Source organism: Lepidochelys kempii, chromosome 4 (genome assembly GCF_965140285.1).
Source record: "Lepidochelys kempii isolate rLepKem1 chromosome 4, rLepKem1.hap1, whole genome shotgun sequence".
NCBI classification, from domain to species: domain Eukaryota; kingdom Metazoa; phylum Chordata; order Testudines; family Cheloniidae; genus Lepidochelys; species Lepidochelys kempii.
The window spans coordinates 141,695,932-141,710,667 of record NC_136383.1 but is presented as its reverse complement, the minus strand read 5'-3'; the positions used below and the strand labels follow the sequence as shown (position 1 = coordinate 141,710,667).

Sequence of the window (14,736 nt, the reverse complement as noted above, 5' to 3'; positions counted from 1 at the left end):
GTGTGGCCCTTCCAGCACTTACCTGGGAGATCTGGGCCCTGGCCCCTGCTGCCAGCTCTCCCTGGGCACCTCCCTCCTCCTGCCTGCCGCCCGCCTTTCTAGAGCCGCCCAGCTGGCCATCTGCATTGGGCCTGCCACGCTCTGGAGTTGCACCCGGGTGCCCTAATGAGCTCCCCGTAACCCTTGCCGTGCCAATGTGGGGCATACACCCCTCACAGCTCCTTCCAGCCATGCAGGAGTAATGCTGCCCCCGCCCCGGCCTCTTTCAGACCTACCCAGCACCCCAAGTGAGTACGCCTTGACTGCTGCCCAGAGTGTCCTGGGCCAGGTCCTGCAGGGCATCCAGATGCTCCCACGTGAGTCCCAGATGCCCACGCTCACCCACGTCATGACAGCCTTCGTGGAAGCCTGGATGGACCACATCCTCACCCAGAAAATCAAGTTTAGGTAGTGGAGCTCACTGGGTGCGGTGGCAGGGGGCTGCAGGTCGGGAGTGAGGGGCACTGCAGGGTTGGGCGGGAGCTCAGGGCTAGGGTGGCAGCGGGCTGCGGGTAGGAAGTGAGGGGCTGTCAGGGTTCCCTCCCCACTCTGAACTCTAGGGTACAGATGTGGGGACCCGCATGAAAGACCCCCGTAAGCTTATTTCTACCAGCTCAGGTTAAAAACTTCCCCAAGGCACAAATCCTTCCTTGTCCTTGGATGGGTATTGCTGCCACCACCAAGTGAGTTAGACAAAGATTCAGGAAAAAGGACCACTTGGAGTTCCTGTTTCCCTAAAATATCCCCCCAAGCCCCTTCACCCCCTTTCCTGGGGAGGCTTGAGAATAATCTGCCAACCAAATAGGTAAACCAGGTGAGCACAGACCAGACCCTTTGGTTTTTAGGACACTAAAAACCAATCAGATTTTTAAAAAACAGAACTTTATAATAAAGAGGAAAAAAATAAAGAAGCACCTCTGCAAAATCAGGATGGAAAAAGTTACAAAAAACTGGGATAAACCTCTCTCTTAGCACAGGGAAAATTCACAAGCTAAAATAAAAGATACTCAAACGCATTTCCTTGCTATTACTTACTATTTCTGTAAGTTTAGATGTATCATTCAGTAGGAGCTGGATTACTTGCTTGGTCTCTCTTTGTCTCCGGAGAGCACGCCCAAAAAAACACAAAACAAAAACCTTCCCCCACTGATTTGAAAGTATCTTCTCCCCTTATTGGTCCTTTTGGTCAGGTGCCAACCAGGTTATCTGAGCTTCTTAACCCTCTACAGGCAAAGGAGGGATTCTATGCTACCCTTAGCGGTATGTTTGTGACAGGGCTGGGGAGAGCCCAGAGCTGGAGTAGCAGGGGGCTGCGGGTCGGGAATGAGGGGCACCAGCAGAGCTCTGGGGGAGCCCAGGGCTAGAGGAGAAGGGGGCTGCAGGTCGGGAGTGAGGGGCACCGGCAGGGCTGCGATCTCTTCCCCCCTCTAATCCTGGGGCTCCCCAGCCTGCAGGGTGCCTTACAGCTGAAGCAGGACTTCGACACGGTGCGGCAGCTGGTGCAGTCGGAGGATTCCGGCCTCTCGCCCGAGATCAAGCAGTCGGTGTTGTCGCTGCGCATCTTCCAGCAGATGGACAATGCCATCGTCTGCCTCTTGCAGCAGCCCAGCAGCAAGGCCTACCTGCCCTCCCACACCTGGGAGTCCTTCCGCAAATGCTGTGAGTGCCGTGGGGCTGGGCTGGAGGGGCAATGGGCTGCACTGCCCCCGGCCAGGTGCATGATGGCGGGTCAGAGGTGGGAGCCCGGGCGAGCAGGGCTGGGCCCTGGGTGGGACGTGCCCAGAGACGCGCTCTGTTGGTGCACGATCAGCGTGCGAGCGTTGAGTACGTGGAGCCCCGCGCCCTGGCACGGGGACAGGACGGACTTGCTCAGCTCTGCACCGGCTGTGGGGGAGCACTGTGGGGGACCGGCTCCACCCTGCACGGCACCCCTGGGCCCGGTGGTGTCAGGGGAGGTTAGCGGGCATCTGTCGAAGGGGAGGTGCTGGTCCGTGGCCCTTTCTCAAGCAGCCTGCTGACAGCCTTCCATCCTGGAGACACTGTGGACTCCTCGGTACTGCCCTCCCAGCAGGGCTGGGCCTGGCTGGGCACAGGGGAGCAGTATCCCCTTGGCTGAGGCTCTCCTGTAGGTGGTGGGGCTGGGTATGGGTGTCTGGGAGGCACCCTGGGGTAGTTCAGCCATGCTGAGGGCTTCTCAGCCATAGAATCATAGAATATCAGGGTTGGAAGGGACCGCAGGAGGTCATCTAGTCCAACCCCCTGCTCAAAGCAGGACCCATCCCCAACTAAATCATCCCAGCCAGGGCTTTGTCAAGCTGGGCCTTAAAAACCTCAAAGGAAGGAGATTCCACCACCTCCCTAGGTAACGCATTCCAGTGTTTCACCACCCTCCTAGTGAAAAAGTTTTTCCTAATATCCAATCTAAACCTCCCCCACTGCAACTTGAGACCATTACTCCTCGTTCTGTCATCTGCTACCACTGAGAACAGTCTAGAGCCATCCTCTTTGGAACCCCCTTTCAGGTAGTTGAAAGCAGCTATCAAATCCCCCCTCATTCTTCTCTTCCGCAGGCTAAACAATCCCAGCTCCCTCAGCCTCTCCTCATAAGTCATGTGTTCCAGTCCCCTAATCATTTTTGTTGCCCTCTGCTGGACTCTTTCCAATTTTTCCACATCCCTCTTGTAGGGGCAGTGAGCTGGGATTCCCCGTGTTACTGGGTTTGGGCTCCTCTGCAGATGGCAAGAGCCTGTCCGAGAGGCCCCTGCCCAGCTCCCCAGGAGATTAGCTCACCCCAGAGCCCCGCGCATCCGCTGGGTGATTCCAGGGTAAACAGCTGTTCGTAGGAGTGGGCAGGAGTCTGCGCGGGGCACCGCCTCCCCCAGTTTGGGGCACCACCTCCCCTGGCTCTGATCAGCCCCAACGGGGCGGGGGGCCAGGGCATGGGTGGGATGGGCTGTGTGGAGGGCCCAGGCGATGACAGCAAGTGAATGGAACACAGTGATGTCAGTGCCGGGCTAACCTCCCCTCTGCCCCCCCACCCCCCGGGGCTAACCTCTCCTAGATCCCCCCCCCCGGGTGACATTTCCTCTCCTTGTCCCAGGCTCACACAACGGCATCCGCACTCAGGACTTCCCCCCGGGCAGCCTGGACAGCCTGGAGAGCCTGGACGTGCAGGCCTTGCGCAACAGCACCACCCTGGAGACCCAGAGCTCCGACCTCCTCAGCCAACTGCAAGGCAGCTGCACCGCAGAACCCTACCTGCCCAGCACCCAGCAGGGGTGGCTCTCCCTGCGGCTGCATGGCACGCGGCGCTGGAAGGTGCCCAGCCTGCCCTGCACCAGGAGCTCTGAGCCCTGAGGGGCTGGGCCCCCCCGGCTGGGGACGTAGCCCGGCCACGTGTTCGTGGATAGAAATAGAGCGGCCAAGCAGCCTCAAAGCTCCATGGCTCCGTGATTCTGTTTTGCCCCCATGGGACGCGCAGCCCCCCGGACCTGGCCAGCCAAGGCATGCCTCGGCAGGGTGGCACATTCCCTTGACCTGCCTCCTGGAGCACACCACAGCCAGTCTCCCCTTGGCACATTGGTGTGGCCTGTGGGACTACAGATCCCAGCATGCAATGGGCCTCTGCGAGGACAGCTGGCCACAGAGCTCCCTGAGCCAAGGCCCTGCAAGCTGCAGGGCTGCAGCTGTGGGCCGTCAGCAGGAGAGGGCTGGGGCTGGCTCCTGTCTGAGCTGCCCCTGGGCCAGGCTCTCTGCTTGCAGCCAGCTCTGCAGGAAGCCCCTGGCTTGGGTGGGGTGGCAGACAGCCTAAGTGTTCTGGGTGGAGTCGCTGCCCAGTGCTTGGTGTCTCTGCAGCCTTTTACCTGCTGCCCCCCACAAACAGTTCTGCCCAGTGACTCTGGCCTGGATGCATGGACCGGGGGTCTCCGACTGACCATCCCAGGCCCCCTGCAGACTGTGCGTCTCAGCCTAAAAACGTTACTGTTAACTGATTATTTGGGAGCCGGCTGCCACGGGAGAGGGCACTGCCCACAGCCGCCACCCGTGAGCCCACAGCTGCCACGGGGCAGGGCACCAGCCGCGAGCCCACAGGTGAGCCCACAGCTGCTACTGGCCAGGGCACTGCCCACCGTGAGACCACAGGTGCCACCCGCGAGCCTACAGCTGCTACGGGCCAGGGCACCGCTTGCTGCGAGACCACAGCACCCAAGAGCCAGCCCCTCAACCAGGCCCCAGGGCCAGTCTCCCCCTTGCTCAGCAAGGGGGGGGGGGGGGGGGGGGGGGGGGGGGGGGGGGGGGGGGGGGGGGGGGGCTCAGCAAGGGGTGAGAGGCAACAGCCATTGCTGGGCTGCCCACACTGCTCTGACTGCACCAGAGAAACAACCCCTCCTCCCTCTGCCAGCTGTGGCTGACGCAGCAGCCTGCTTCCTGGGAGCGGGATGGGGGAGTGGAGGGGAGTTGGACAAGCTGCCTGCTGCCCAGGGCCAGAGCTGGGCTTTTATCAGTGCTCCCAGCCCGCGTGGATGGGCGTGGTGGCTACACCCGCACCTCCAAGGAACCCAGGAACGGCCCAAGAAGGGGCTGGGCGTGATGCCGTCTGGCCTGCTGTTGCCACAGGGTGCAGCATTACCCTGCAGAGCTCCTGGCTGGGTCCATGCAGCTGGGTTGGGCGGTGTGGAGGCAGAAGGGTGGTGGTGTTGGAGGCGGGAAGCCGGGCATAGGAACTGGGCAGGGTGATGCAGGAGGGAATGGCAGGAGCTGAAGAGGCACTTACAAAAGAATCCCTGAGCTGAGCTCACCAGCCTCCTTTCACCTTGGGGCTGGGCAAGGCCTGAACTGCCCCCTATGTTAGGTTGGTGCCCCAAGGGTTTGCCATGCCCCCAACACACTTTGTCTCTGAGGAAGGGTCACTCGGGCCCCTGCTGTCTTGTCATCCAGCCAAGCCCCATGCCCAGCAATCCAGTTGTAACGATGCTGGTTCTGGCAGGACCCCACGGACAGTGCCAATTCAGGACAAAAAGAAAAGGAGTACTTGTGGCACCTTAGAGACTAACCAATTTATTTGAGCATGAGCTTTCGTGAGCTACAGCTCACTTCATCGGATCGCTTTTGATCCGATGAAGTGAGCTGTAGCTCACGAAAGCTCATGCTCAAATAAATTGGTTAGTCTCTAAGGTGCCACAAGTACTCCTTTTCTTTTTGCGAATACAGACTAACACGGCTGTTACTCTAAATTCAGGACAAGCTGCTTAAAGCAAGGCAGTTACAGCCCAAGGCTGGGGTTTCTGTGCACCCCAAGGCAAACCAAACCAGCCAAACAGAGAGGACTTTGGTCTCACCCCACTAACTAACCACAAGTCACACAAGCAATTCCCTTAGACACCCCAGTTTCCCAGTATCCCCACCAGTGCCACTCATTATGGGGACAGATGGTTATGAAAACCAAATACCCCAGTAAACAGGTTCTCTCGATCCCAAAGGACCAAGCCCCAGACCCAGGTCAATATACCAATCAGATCTTACCCACAAGTCACGCTGTTGCCAATCCTTCAGAATCTAAAATCTAAAGATTTATTCATAAAAGGAAAAAGATAGAGATGAGAGCTAGAATGGGTTAAATGGAATCAATGACACACAGTGATGGCCAAGTTCTTGGTTCAGGCTTGCAGCAGTGATGGAATAAATGGCAGGTTCAAATCCCGTCTCTGGAGAACATCCCCAGCTGGGAGGGGTCCTTCAGTCCTTGGGTCAAAGCTTCCGTGTAGCAAAGTCCCTCCAGAGGTCAGAAGCAGGACTGAAGACCGGATGGAGGAGCTGTCGCAGCTTTTTATAGTCTCTTGCCATGTGGTCTCTTTCTTTGTCCCAAAGACAAGGTGCCCATCCCATGGCCTGGAAACACCTCAGAGTTCTGTCCGTAGGCAGGTCCCTGCACACCTGGCTGAGTCCCCAGGCGTGTCTCCCTTCTCGCAATGGGTCAGTTGTGTCGCTGATGGTCCTTCATGGGCCACCCAGCAGGCTAGGCAGAGCCAACACCAACTTGTCTGGGGTGTCACCCAGAAGCAGAGCACAAGTTTGAAATACAGATGGTGTAGAGCCAATATTCATAACTTCAACTACAAAATGATAGGTTTTAGAGTAGCAGCCGTGTTAGTCTGTATCTGCAAAAAGAAAAGGAGGACTTGTGGCACCTTAGAGACTAACAAATTTATTTGAGCATGAGCTTTCGTGAACTACAGCTCACTTCATCAGAATGATACCCACATACAGACAGGATAATCATAACCTTGTCTGAGACACCTTATTTGACCCCCTTTGTACAAGATTTGGTGCCACTACAGGACCTTGGTTGCAACCATGTTCTATATGGTCCCAGTTCAAGTCAATAACGTGACACCAGTTAATTCACAAACAACACACTAGGGCCTGGTTCCCTGGACACAGCAGGAGCACGCAGGCAGTTCCCTTACTAGTCCCACGTCTGCTCCTCCTGCCAGCCCTAAGCCTCAGGAGCACTGTCTGCTCCCTCTCTGGTCCATGCTCACCACTGCTTCTCTCGCTGCCTGCTCCTTTCTCTGGGCTTGCTGACAACCAGACATAACAGCTGCACCAATCAATGCCCCAGACCCTGTGTGACAATCAATTCCCAGAGAATTCCCTCAGCCACAAGGCTTACCTCTGGGTCTGGCCTTGCCAGTACCTTGGGTAGTGGCTTTCTTTTGTTTCAGCTCTCACAACACAACAGAGCATTTAATTGTCCCTTAATTTTGCCTGAGTGAAGGGTGGTTAGCACACTTCGTAACATTAACCAGATCTGTTGCTCCTGGCTGCCACCTTCCAGCACAACTGTAGGGTCCGTGCAAGGGCTATGGGGGTTGGTCCCAGGAGAGAGCAGTGTGGGGTGATATAGGGGTCTCAGGGATGGACCCAGCGCACAGACCTAGACCCCTGGGCCCCTCCCTGCCTGGCACAGAGTCCTGCCCTGCCCACGGCCCTGGCTGATGGGGTCCCGGGAAGAACCATGACTGAGTCCACTCCTTGGCCCCCTCCTTTTCCCAGAGCCTTGGGTCAGTCTGCTCCCTGCCGCCCCTCCCGAGCCATGGGTCAGTACGTTCGCTGCCCCTCCTCCTCAGAGCCATGGGTCAGTCTGTTCCCTGCCCCGCTCCCCTCCCCATTGCCAAGGGTCAGTCCATTCCCAGAGCCGTGGGTCAGTCCGTTCCGTGCCCCGCTCCCCAGAGCCATAGGTCAATCTGCTCCCTGCCCCGCTCCCCTCCCCAGAGCCATGGGTCAGTCCGTTCGCTGCCCCCCCTCCCAGAGCCATGGGTCAGTCCGTTCCCTGCCCCGCTCCCCTCCCAGAGCCATGGGTCAGTCCGTTCCCCGCCCCAGAGCCATGGGTCAGTCCGCTCCGTGCCCCCCCTCCCAGAGCCATGGGTCAGTCCGTTCGCTGCCCCCCCACCGAGAGCCATGGGTCAGTCCGCTCCGTGCCCCCCCTCCCAGAGCCATGGGTCAGTCCGTTCGCTGCCCCCCCACCGAGAGCCATGGGTCAGTCCGTTCCCTGTCCCTCCTCCCAGAGCCATGGGTCAGTCCGTTCGCTGCCCCCCCTCCCCAGAGCCATGGGTCAGTCCGTTCCCTGTCCCCCCCTCCCCAGAGCCATGGGTCAGTCCGTTCCCTGTCCCCCCCTCCCCAGAGCCATGGGTCAGTCTGCTCCGTGCCCCCCCTCCCCAGAGCCATGGGTCAGTCCGCTCCGTGCCCCCCCTCCCCAGAGCCATGGGTCAGTCCGTTCGCTGCCCCCCCACCGAGAGCCATGGGTCAGTCCGTTCCCTGTCCCCCCCTCCCCAGAGCCATGGGTCAGTCCGTTCCCTGTCCCCCCCTCCCCAGAGCCATGGGTCAGTCTGCTCCGTGCCCCCCCTCCCCAGAGCCATGGGTCAGTCCGCTCCCCGCCCAGGCCCCTGCTGGCGGGGTGGGGCATTGCGGGGCGCGGCTGGGGGCGGGGCCAGCCTGGGCTCGTGGCCGCTCGCGCGCTGGGGGGAGCTGGCTGGGTTCCCCGCCCCCGTGTGCGTCACTTCCGCAAGGGGCGGGCGCGCGCGCGCGCAGCAGCGGGGCCCAGCGCAGCGTCGGGGGTCCGGGTCGGGAGCGCGCCCGGCTCGCAGCTGCCGCCTGCGGCCATGTCGGGCTCGGTCAGCCCCGCCCGCGGCTCGGGCAGCCCCGCCCTGGCAAGTACCGGGCCCCGCCCCTCCCCCCGCCGCCCCGGCCCCCCCCGGCCCCGTCCCTCCCCCCGCCGCGCGAGCCCCCCCCGGCCCCGCCCCGCGCGAGTCCCCCGCGGCTCCGTTCCCCGCCCCCACCGCCTCCCGGGCCTCTCCTGCCCCGTCCCCATGCGCCGCGGGGCGGGGCGTTGCGGGGCGCCCGGGGGCGGCGGGGGGTTGCGGGGCGCCCGGGGGCCGGAGGCGGGGCGTTGCGGGGCGCCGCGGGGCGGGGGGGTTGCGGGGCGCCCGGGGGCGGCGGGGCGCCGCGGGGCGGGGGGGTTGCGGGGCGCCCGGGGGCTGCGGGCGGGGGGCGCCGCGGGGCGGGGGGTTGCGGGGCGCCCGGGGGCTGCGGGCGGGGGGCGCCGCGGGGCGGGGGGTTGCGGGGCGCCCGGGGGCCGGAGGCGGGGCGTTGCGGGGCGCCCGGGGGCTGCGGGGCGGGGGCCAGGGGCATTGTTGGGGTCGGGGTTGCCCAGTCCTGTCCGGCCCCGGCCCCATTCTCCCTTTTCTCTCCCAGCGGCGAGCTCAGCCGTTCACAGGCCCCCAAGCTCTGGGGTCCGCGGGCCCGGGGGCCAGGAGCGTGGCCTGTCCGAGGGACTCTGCCCCCTGCCTGGGGTGCTGCAGGCGGGTGCTACGCCCCAGAGTGAGCTTGGGGGGGAGACTTGTCCCGGAGCTGTCTGGACGCTGCTGGGGGAAGGGGCAATAGGGCAGCCCCTCAAGTACCCTCCAGCCTGCAGGCCAGGACGCCAGGCTGCCCCCGGCGTGGGATGGCGTTTGGGGCTTGGGCCGTGGCTCTTCCACGGCCCCTGGAGCTGTGTGAATGCACAGCCACCCCGCCCCCAGCCAGCGGCTCGCTGGAGCGCCCCCGGCTGGGTAGGCCGGGGCTGGAGTGGGGGGGGTGAATATGAACGGAAAGGAAGCGATCTGTGGGGCAGCTCCTGGCTCCTCCGCCTCTCCCACCGGGGCTGTGTGGGGCTGCTCGGGTGCAGCAGGAGTCCATGGGGCGTCTCTGAGCCCTCCATGCCCTTGCAGGCCCCGTGCCAGGCAGGCTCAGAGGACGAGGCTCTGGAGGAGGAGCTGATGGATGGCAACGGGTCCCGCCCCTGGACCCCGCAGGAGAAGGCCCTGCACGAAGCTCGGCTCAAGGCCAAGGCCAAGCGACGCCTGCGGCGCACCTCATCCCGGGACTCCACCCGGGAGCCGGCCCCCGAGGGGGGGGAGCCCAGCCCTGACCCCAGCAGCCCCAAGGGCAAGACCAACGACAGGAAGTCACGCATGGGCAAGGGCCGTGGGCTCCCCAAGAAAGGTGAGATACAGCTGCCCGGTACAGCGCCCCCGGCTCCTACTGCTGCCATGGGGCACACCGCTGCCTCACAGTGCAGGCTCCCTGATCCCCCCTGCTGCCCCGCCCTGCATCCCCCTGGCCCCTCCTGCTGCCTTGGGGCACAAGCCTGCCCCATGGTGCAGCCTGTGGCCCCCCTGGCTGTCACATAGTGCACACACCCTGCAGCTCCTCCTGCTGCTGCTGCCATAGGGCATCGCAGCAGTGCAGCCCCTGCTGCCTCCCACTGCCCCAAAGACACAGGGATCCTCCCCTTTACCTCTCTCAATCCCCATGCAGGCCCCTGCTCTTCCTTTGCTGCGTGGGAGCCACTCCTGCCACATGCTGTGGGTTTGCTGGGCCCCACTGAACTCACTACACTTGTGACACAGTCATGCCCGGGCTGGGAGCCTGTGGTGAACCACTGCTGCTCTGATGCTGAGCTTTTCCCTGGGCGGGGGGTGCTGAGCAGTGCTACCCTTGCCCAGAGCCCCCCGGTCCCTTTTCTCTCGTGGGCAGAGCTGAGCTGGTGCCTGGCTGGGATGCTGTGGCCCAGGGGGGTGCCTGACCCAGTGTGTCTCCTGCAGGTGGTGCTGGGGGCAAGGGTGTGTGGGGTGCACCTGGCCTGGTGTACGGGTACCAGGAGCCTGACGCTCGGGACCCCAACTACGACGAGTCATCTCAGGTATGTTCTTAAGGGCAGTGTGGCAGAGTCCCGGGCCTCTTCCTCCCTCCGCCTGGAGCCCAGGGTCACAGAACTCAGGCTGTAGAAAGTAGAACCCCAGTACCCATCCACCCGGGCACTCCTGCCCCTGGCCTGTGTACCTGCCCCCACTCAGCCATGCCAGCCACTCTCTCTGCCCCCTCTCCATGCCTCATGGACTGGTGCTTGTGTGGGTGGGGCCTGTCCAAGTGTGGGTGCCGTCGGCCATGAGCCCCTCTGCCCCTCTTTGCAGGGCCACACGGTCTATGCCACGGTGAGGCCGGAGCTGGAGGAGGGGGAGCTGGAGAAGAACGTGCATCCCATGGTGCTGGAGTACTTTGAGCATGGGGACACCCTCGAGGTGATGGTGAGTCTGGGGAGTCCCTCTGCCCCCCCTTCCCCCGCAGGCTTTTGGGCTGGGAGGGTTTCAGGGGCCACCTCCATGTGGCTAGGCCCGGGAGCCCCTGCAATGCCAGGGGAGGGCGCTGGAAGCGGCTGAGGAAGGAGGCTGGAGGGGGGCTGGCTGACGCGCTGTGCTGGGTGTAGGAACTGCTGAAGGAGCTGAACCTGGGCACCAGGAAGCACGCTGTCCCCTCGCTGGCCGTGGCACTGGCGCTGGAGGGCAAGGCCAGCCACCGGGAGCTGACTTCCCGCCTGCTCTCTGACCTCGTGGGCAAGGTCATGACCTCGGAGGATATCGCCAGGGCCTTTGACAAGATGCTCAAGGACCTGCCTGACCTCATCCTGGACACTCCTGAGGCTCCACAGGTGGGGGCGGGACAGGGAAGGGAATGCCCCGGGGGAGACATGGGCGGGGGGAGTTGGCTGGGGGGCAGGGCCAGGAATGCCCTGGGGGGGCAGGAATGGCAGGGGGGGGCAGGAGCTGGCTGCGGGGGTTGGGAATGCCTAGGGTGGGAGCTGGCTAGGGTGGGGGCGGGACTGGGAATGCCTGGGGGGGGCATGGGAAGGGGTGGGAGCTGGTTGGGGGCAGGACTGGGAATGCCCTTGGGAGGGTGGGGAAAGGACCGGGAATGCCCTGGGGAGCATGGGAAGGGGTGGGAGCTGGTTGCGGGTGGGGCTGGGAATGCCATGGTGGTCAGGAGCTGGCAGGGACTGACCCCCAGCAAGCTGAGGGGGCGCTGGAGTTGGGTGGGGGCTCTAGGGCCTGGCCTTGCCAGGCGGAGAAGGTGCTGTGTCAGGTCCCTGGGTGGCATCTGCCCCCTGACCCCACACTCGCCTCTCTGCAGATGCTGGGTCAGTTCATTGCCCGTGCCGTGGCTGACCATGCGCTGCCCCTGGACTTCCTGGACCGCTACAAGGGGCGTGTGGACTGTGAGCATGCCCGGTAAGAGTCCCCTTCCCCCCCACCCCACCCACCCTCGGTCAGAGCGCCCCTGCCCTGGCACCAGCCTGGTCTGCTCTGCCTCCAGCCGGCAGCTGGTATCATCTCTGGGGAGAGCCCCCTGCCTCTCACCTGTCTCCTCCTTGCAGGGCTGCCCTGGACCGTGCCGCAGTTCTGCTCCGGATCAAGCGGGACGTGAACCGATTGGACAATGTGTGGGGAGTGGGGGGCGGCCAGAGGCCTGTGAAGCATCTCATCAGAGAGGTGAGCTGGCTTGGCCCCAGGGCTGCACGGGGCCTGGGCGGGCACCTGCCCGTCCCTGTGCTGAGCCCTTGGTGCCTCTCCCTGCAGATGAGCCTGCTGCTGCACGAGTACCTGCTGTCTGGGGAGGTGTCAGAGGCAGAGCACTGCCTGCGGGAGCTGGAGGTCCCTCACTTCCATCACGAGCTGGTCTATGAGGTAGGGTGCAGGCTTGGCCTGGGGGGGCCTGTCCCTGGGGTGTCTGTTGGGGGCTGTGCTGTGATCGCCAGCCTGGGGGGGCAGTCCCTGTGGCACCCGTGGTGGCTGCTGCGGCCTGGCCGTGGGAGCTGTGCTCGCTACCTGGATCCTGGCGGGTGTCCCTGATGCCGGCAGTACCTGGTGCTGACGCCCCCTCCCCCACCCCCGCAGGCTGTCGTGATGGTGCTGGAGTCCACAGGCGAGACTCCCGTCGTTATGATGGTAAAACTGCTCAAGGTGCTGTGGGAGACTGGCCTGGTGACCCTGGACCAGATGAACCGGGTGAGTGCCAGAGCTGGGACAGGAGCCGGGGCAAGGAGCTGGGCTGGTGCCATGCATAGGGAGGGGAGCCAGCCGTGAAGTCTGGGCAGACTGGCCAGCTGCAGCAGAGGGTGAGGAGGGCCTGGGCCAGGGACCTTTGTGGGGGCACATTCAGCCTCTAGGATTGACGGCAGCACAGGCTGCTGCTCCTAGCCCAGGGAGCGAGGTCTCCATGGGGCATCGTGGCCCCGCCCTGCTCTGCCCCAGCATCTCTGGCTCTGATCCCAGTTCGCCTGATCCCCAGGGCTTTCAGCGAGTCTATGACGAGCTCGGAGACATCAGCCTGGATGTGCCCCTCGCTCACCGTATCCTGGAGCGGCTGGTGGATCTCTGCTTCGAGGAGGGAGTCATCACCAAGCAGCTGAGAGACACTTGCCCGGCTAGGTACCTGCAGCATGGGGGTCAGGATTGAGGAGTGCTGGTAGAACTGTAGGGGAGCCCAGGGCTGGGATAGAAGGAACCTGTGGGTTGGAGGTGGGGGGAAGCCCGGTGCTGGGATAGCTGCGGATCAGGAATGAGGGGCGCTAACAGAGCTGTTGGAGGGGGGGTGGGGGGTGAAGAGCCCAGGGCTGGGGTAGCAGGGGCTGCAGGTTGGGATTGAGGGGTACTGGCACAGCTGTGTGTGTGGAAAGCCCAGGGCTGGGCTGGGCTGTATGGGGCCTGGCTCACTGACGTTCATGTCTTTCCTCTCTCCAAGGGGCCGGAAGCGATTTGTGAGCGAGGGTGACGGGGGGCAGATCAAGCAGTAACGGACCGTCTCGTCCCCCCCAGCCCAACAGTCCCCTGGAGGTGATTGATATCCCCCAGCCCTGGAGCTCGTCCTTGTCTGTCTCCAGCTGGGAACGGCACCAGGGAACCACCCCTCGCCAGCTCCCAGAGGGGGCAGTGCAGAGGCTGTGATGGATCTTGGGGAGGGGGGGGGGAGGGAAGGGAAGTAAGGTGGGGTCAAGGAGCAGGGAGGGTCTGGTGGGCTGATCTCCCAGCTGGGACTATGCTGGAGGTGGAATGCGGGGCTAGGCACAGCTGCAGGACTCTCGCCCCCTCCACTTCCCTGCAGCCCCAGCTGGGAGATGCCCCTCCCTAGCCTAGTGGGGCTGCGTGTCTTAACAACCATCCTGTGTCTGTGTCCCACCCAAGCTTGGCTCCCCTTGGCTCCATGCAGTGGGGTTAACAGTGGGCACCCCCCTCACCAGCCTCCTATGCTGGCTAGTTCAGGAAAGGGCCTGGTGCTTACTCTACCCTGGGGGCTTTGGGATTCCTTCCTTCCCCACAATGGAGTCACTGAGGTCACCTAGTGTGTCAGTCCAGCTGGGGGGCCCTGGTGGCACAGGTCTGACTGTAACGCCAGCTGCAGCGTGCTCCCTGGCGCCCCCCCTTTCCACATCAGGGCATGGCAGGGAGCCCAGGGCTTGGCCTGCAGAATGGGCTGGGTAAGACCAGCCTGTCTTAGGGGAAAGCAGCGTATCCTTACTCTGCCCCGGGGGACGGAGTTGGGGGCTTGCCAGAGACATGCCCAGGCCTCTGCCTTGTGCTGGGCACCCAGCCACACAGGACAAGCTGCTTCCTTGCATCTTACGCCAAGGGCCAGGAACAATCTTCAGAGCAAAGGATTCTGGGTCACACCAATCAGCTTGCCTCATGGGCAGTGACACAGGTAAGGGGGCCACACCCTCCTCCCCACATCTCAGCTCTGCTCCTCTTCTAAGCAGAGATCCACCCGGGGACCCACATAAGGACTGCCCCAGAGGCCAGACTCAGCTCTGCCCCTAAGGTAATCAGCTGGGCATTACCCACAATCCACTGCCCTGTACTTACTTTACTACCCTACAGTGACTCATCACAGTGCACCAACCACCGGTAGGGGCTGCATGCAGAAGCACCGGGCGTGAGAGCTGGAGTGAGGGGTTCTGCCTGGCCTAAGGGAGCCCAGTTGACGAAGGGCAGGTATTTGAACGGTGTGGAGCTGGGGAGCCTGTAGGACTAGGGTGGCTGGGGGTATCTCAGGGAGGTGATGGGCTTGGCCTCATCTCCCAGGGCAGGGGCCTTAAACCCCAGCGCTTGAGCAAGGTGGGACCTGTGGGGCCACTCCAGCTGTGCCTTCCAGCACCCTGAGGAGGCTGTTGTCCCCTGGTAGGCCCCACTGTTGGGCTGGGGAGCAGCAGGGAGGCAGCAGCTGGGTGCTGAGGTGCCCCAGCAGTGGATGGCCCTCCCTGGCTTGAGCAGGGGAAAGGGGCAGCGCTGAGGCATAAACAGAATAAAGATGTGTCCAGAGGAA

General features: G+C 63.1%; 2 protein-coding genes across 6 annotated transcripts in view; both read left to right on the top strand.

The window, feature by feature from the left end:
* Positions 1-3,479, top strand: part of CCDC142 (coiled-coil domain containing 142) — an 18,202-nt gene extending 14,723 nt beyond the window's left edge. For all 3 annotated transcript variants that reach the window (XM_073343137.2, XM_073343138.1, XM_073343135.2), the window contains exons 9-11: positions 270-447; positions 1,487-1,698; positions 3,140-3,479. In XM_073343137.2, the coding sequence (XP_073199238.1) occupies positions 270-447; positions 1,487-1,698; positions 3,140-3,396 (647 nt within the window). In that variant the 3' untranslated portion in view covers positions 3,397-3,479. The remainder of the gene's footprint in view (positions 1-269; positions 448-1,486; positions 1,699-3,139) is intronic.
* LOC140910942 (programmed cell death protein 4) lies at positions 3,426-14,736 on the top strand. Of its 3 annotated transcripts, none has more exons than XM_078852644.1 (11): positions 3,426-4,131; positions 9,309-9,582; positions 10,185-10,282; positions 10,554-10,667; positions 10,847-11,068; positions 11,548-11,645; positions 11,792-11,906; positions 11,994-12,101; positions 12,312-12,422; positions 12,706-12,845; positions 13,159-14,736. In XM_078852644.1, the coding sequence occupies exons 1-11, from the start codon at positions 3,508-3,510 to the stop codon at positions 13,208-13,210; spliced, it is 1,956 nt and encodes a 651-aa protein (XP_078708770.1). In that variant the 5' UTR covers positions 3,426-3,507; the 3' UTR covers positions 13,211-14,736. The 3 variants fall into 3 exon arrangements, with proteins under 3 accessions (XP_078708770.1, XP_073199234.1, XP_073199235.1); XM_073343133.1 differs by lacking the exon at positions 3,426-4,131 and adding an exon at positions 8,110-8,249; XM_073343134.1 differs by lacking the exon at positions 3,426-4,131 and adding an exon at positions 8,717-8,919.

Bases quoted from the DNA above. Each gene is read 5' to 3' on its own strand.
- LOC140910942 (XM_078852644.1), top strand. From the start codon at position 3,508: ATGGGACGCGCAGCCCCCCGGACCTGGCCAGCCAAGGCATGCCTCGGC. The intron at 9,583-10,184 runs GTGAGATACAGC...TGTCTCCTGCAG, and splicing joins CCGTGGGCTCCCCAAGAAAG to GTGGTGCTGGGGGCAAGGGT. The intron at 12,423-12,705 runs GTGAGTGCCAGA...CCTGATCCCCAG, and splicing joins CCCTGGACCAGATGAACCGG to GGCTTTCAGCGAGTCTATGA.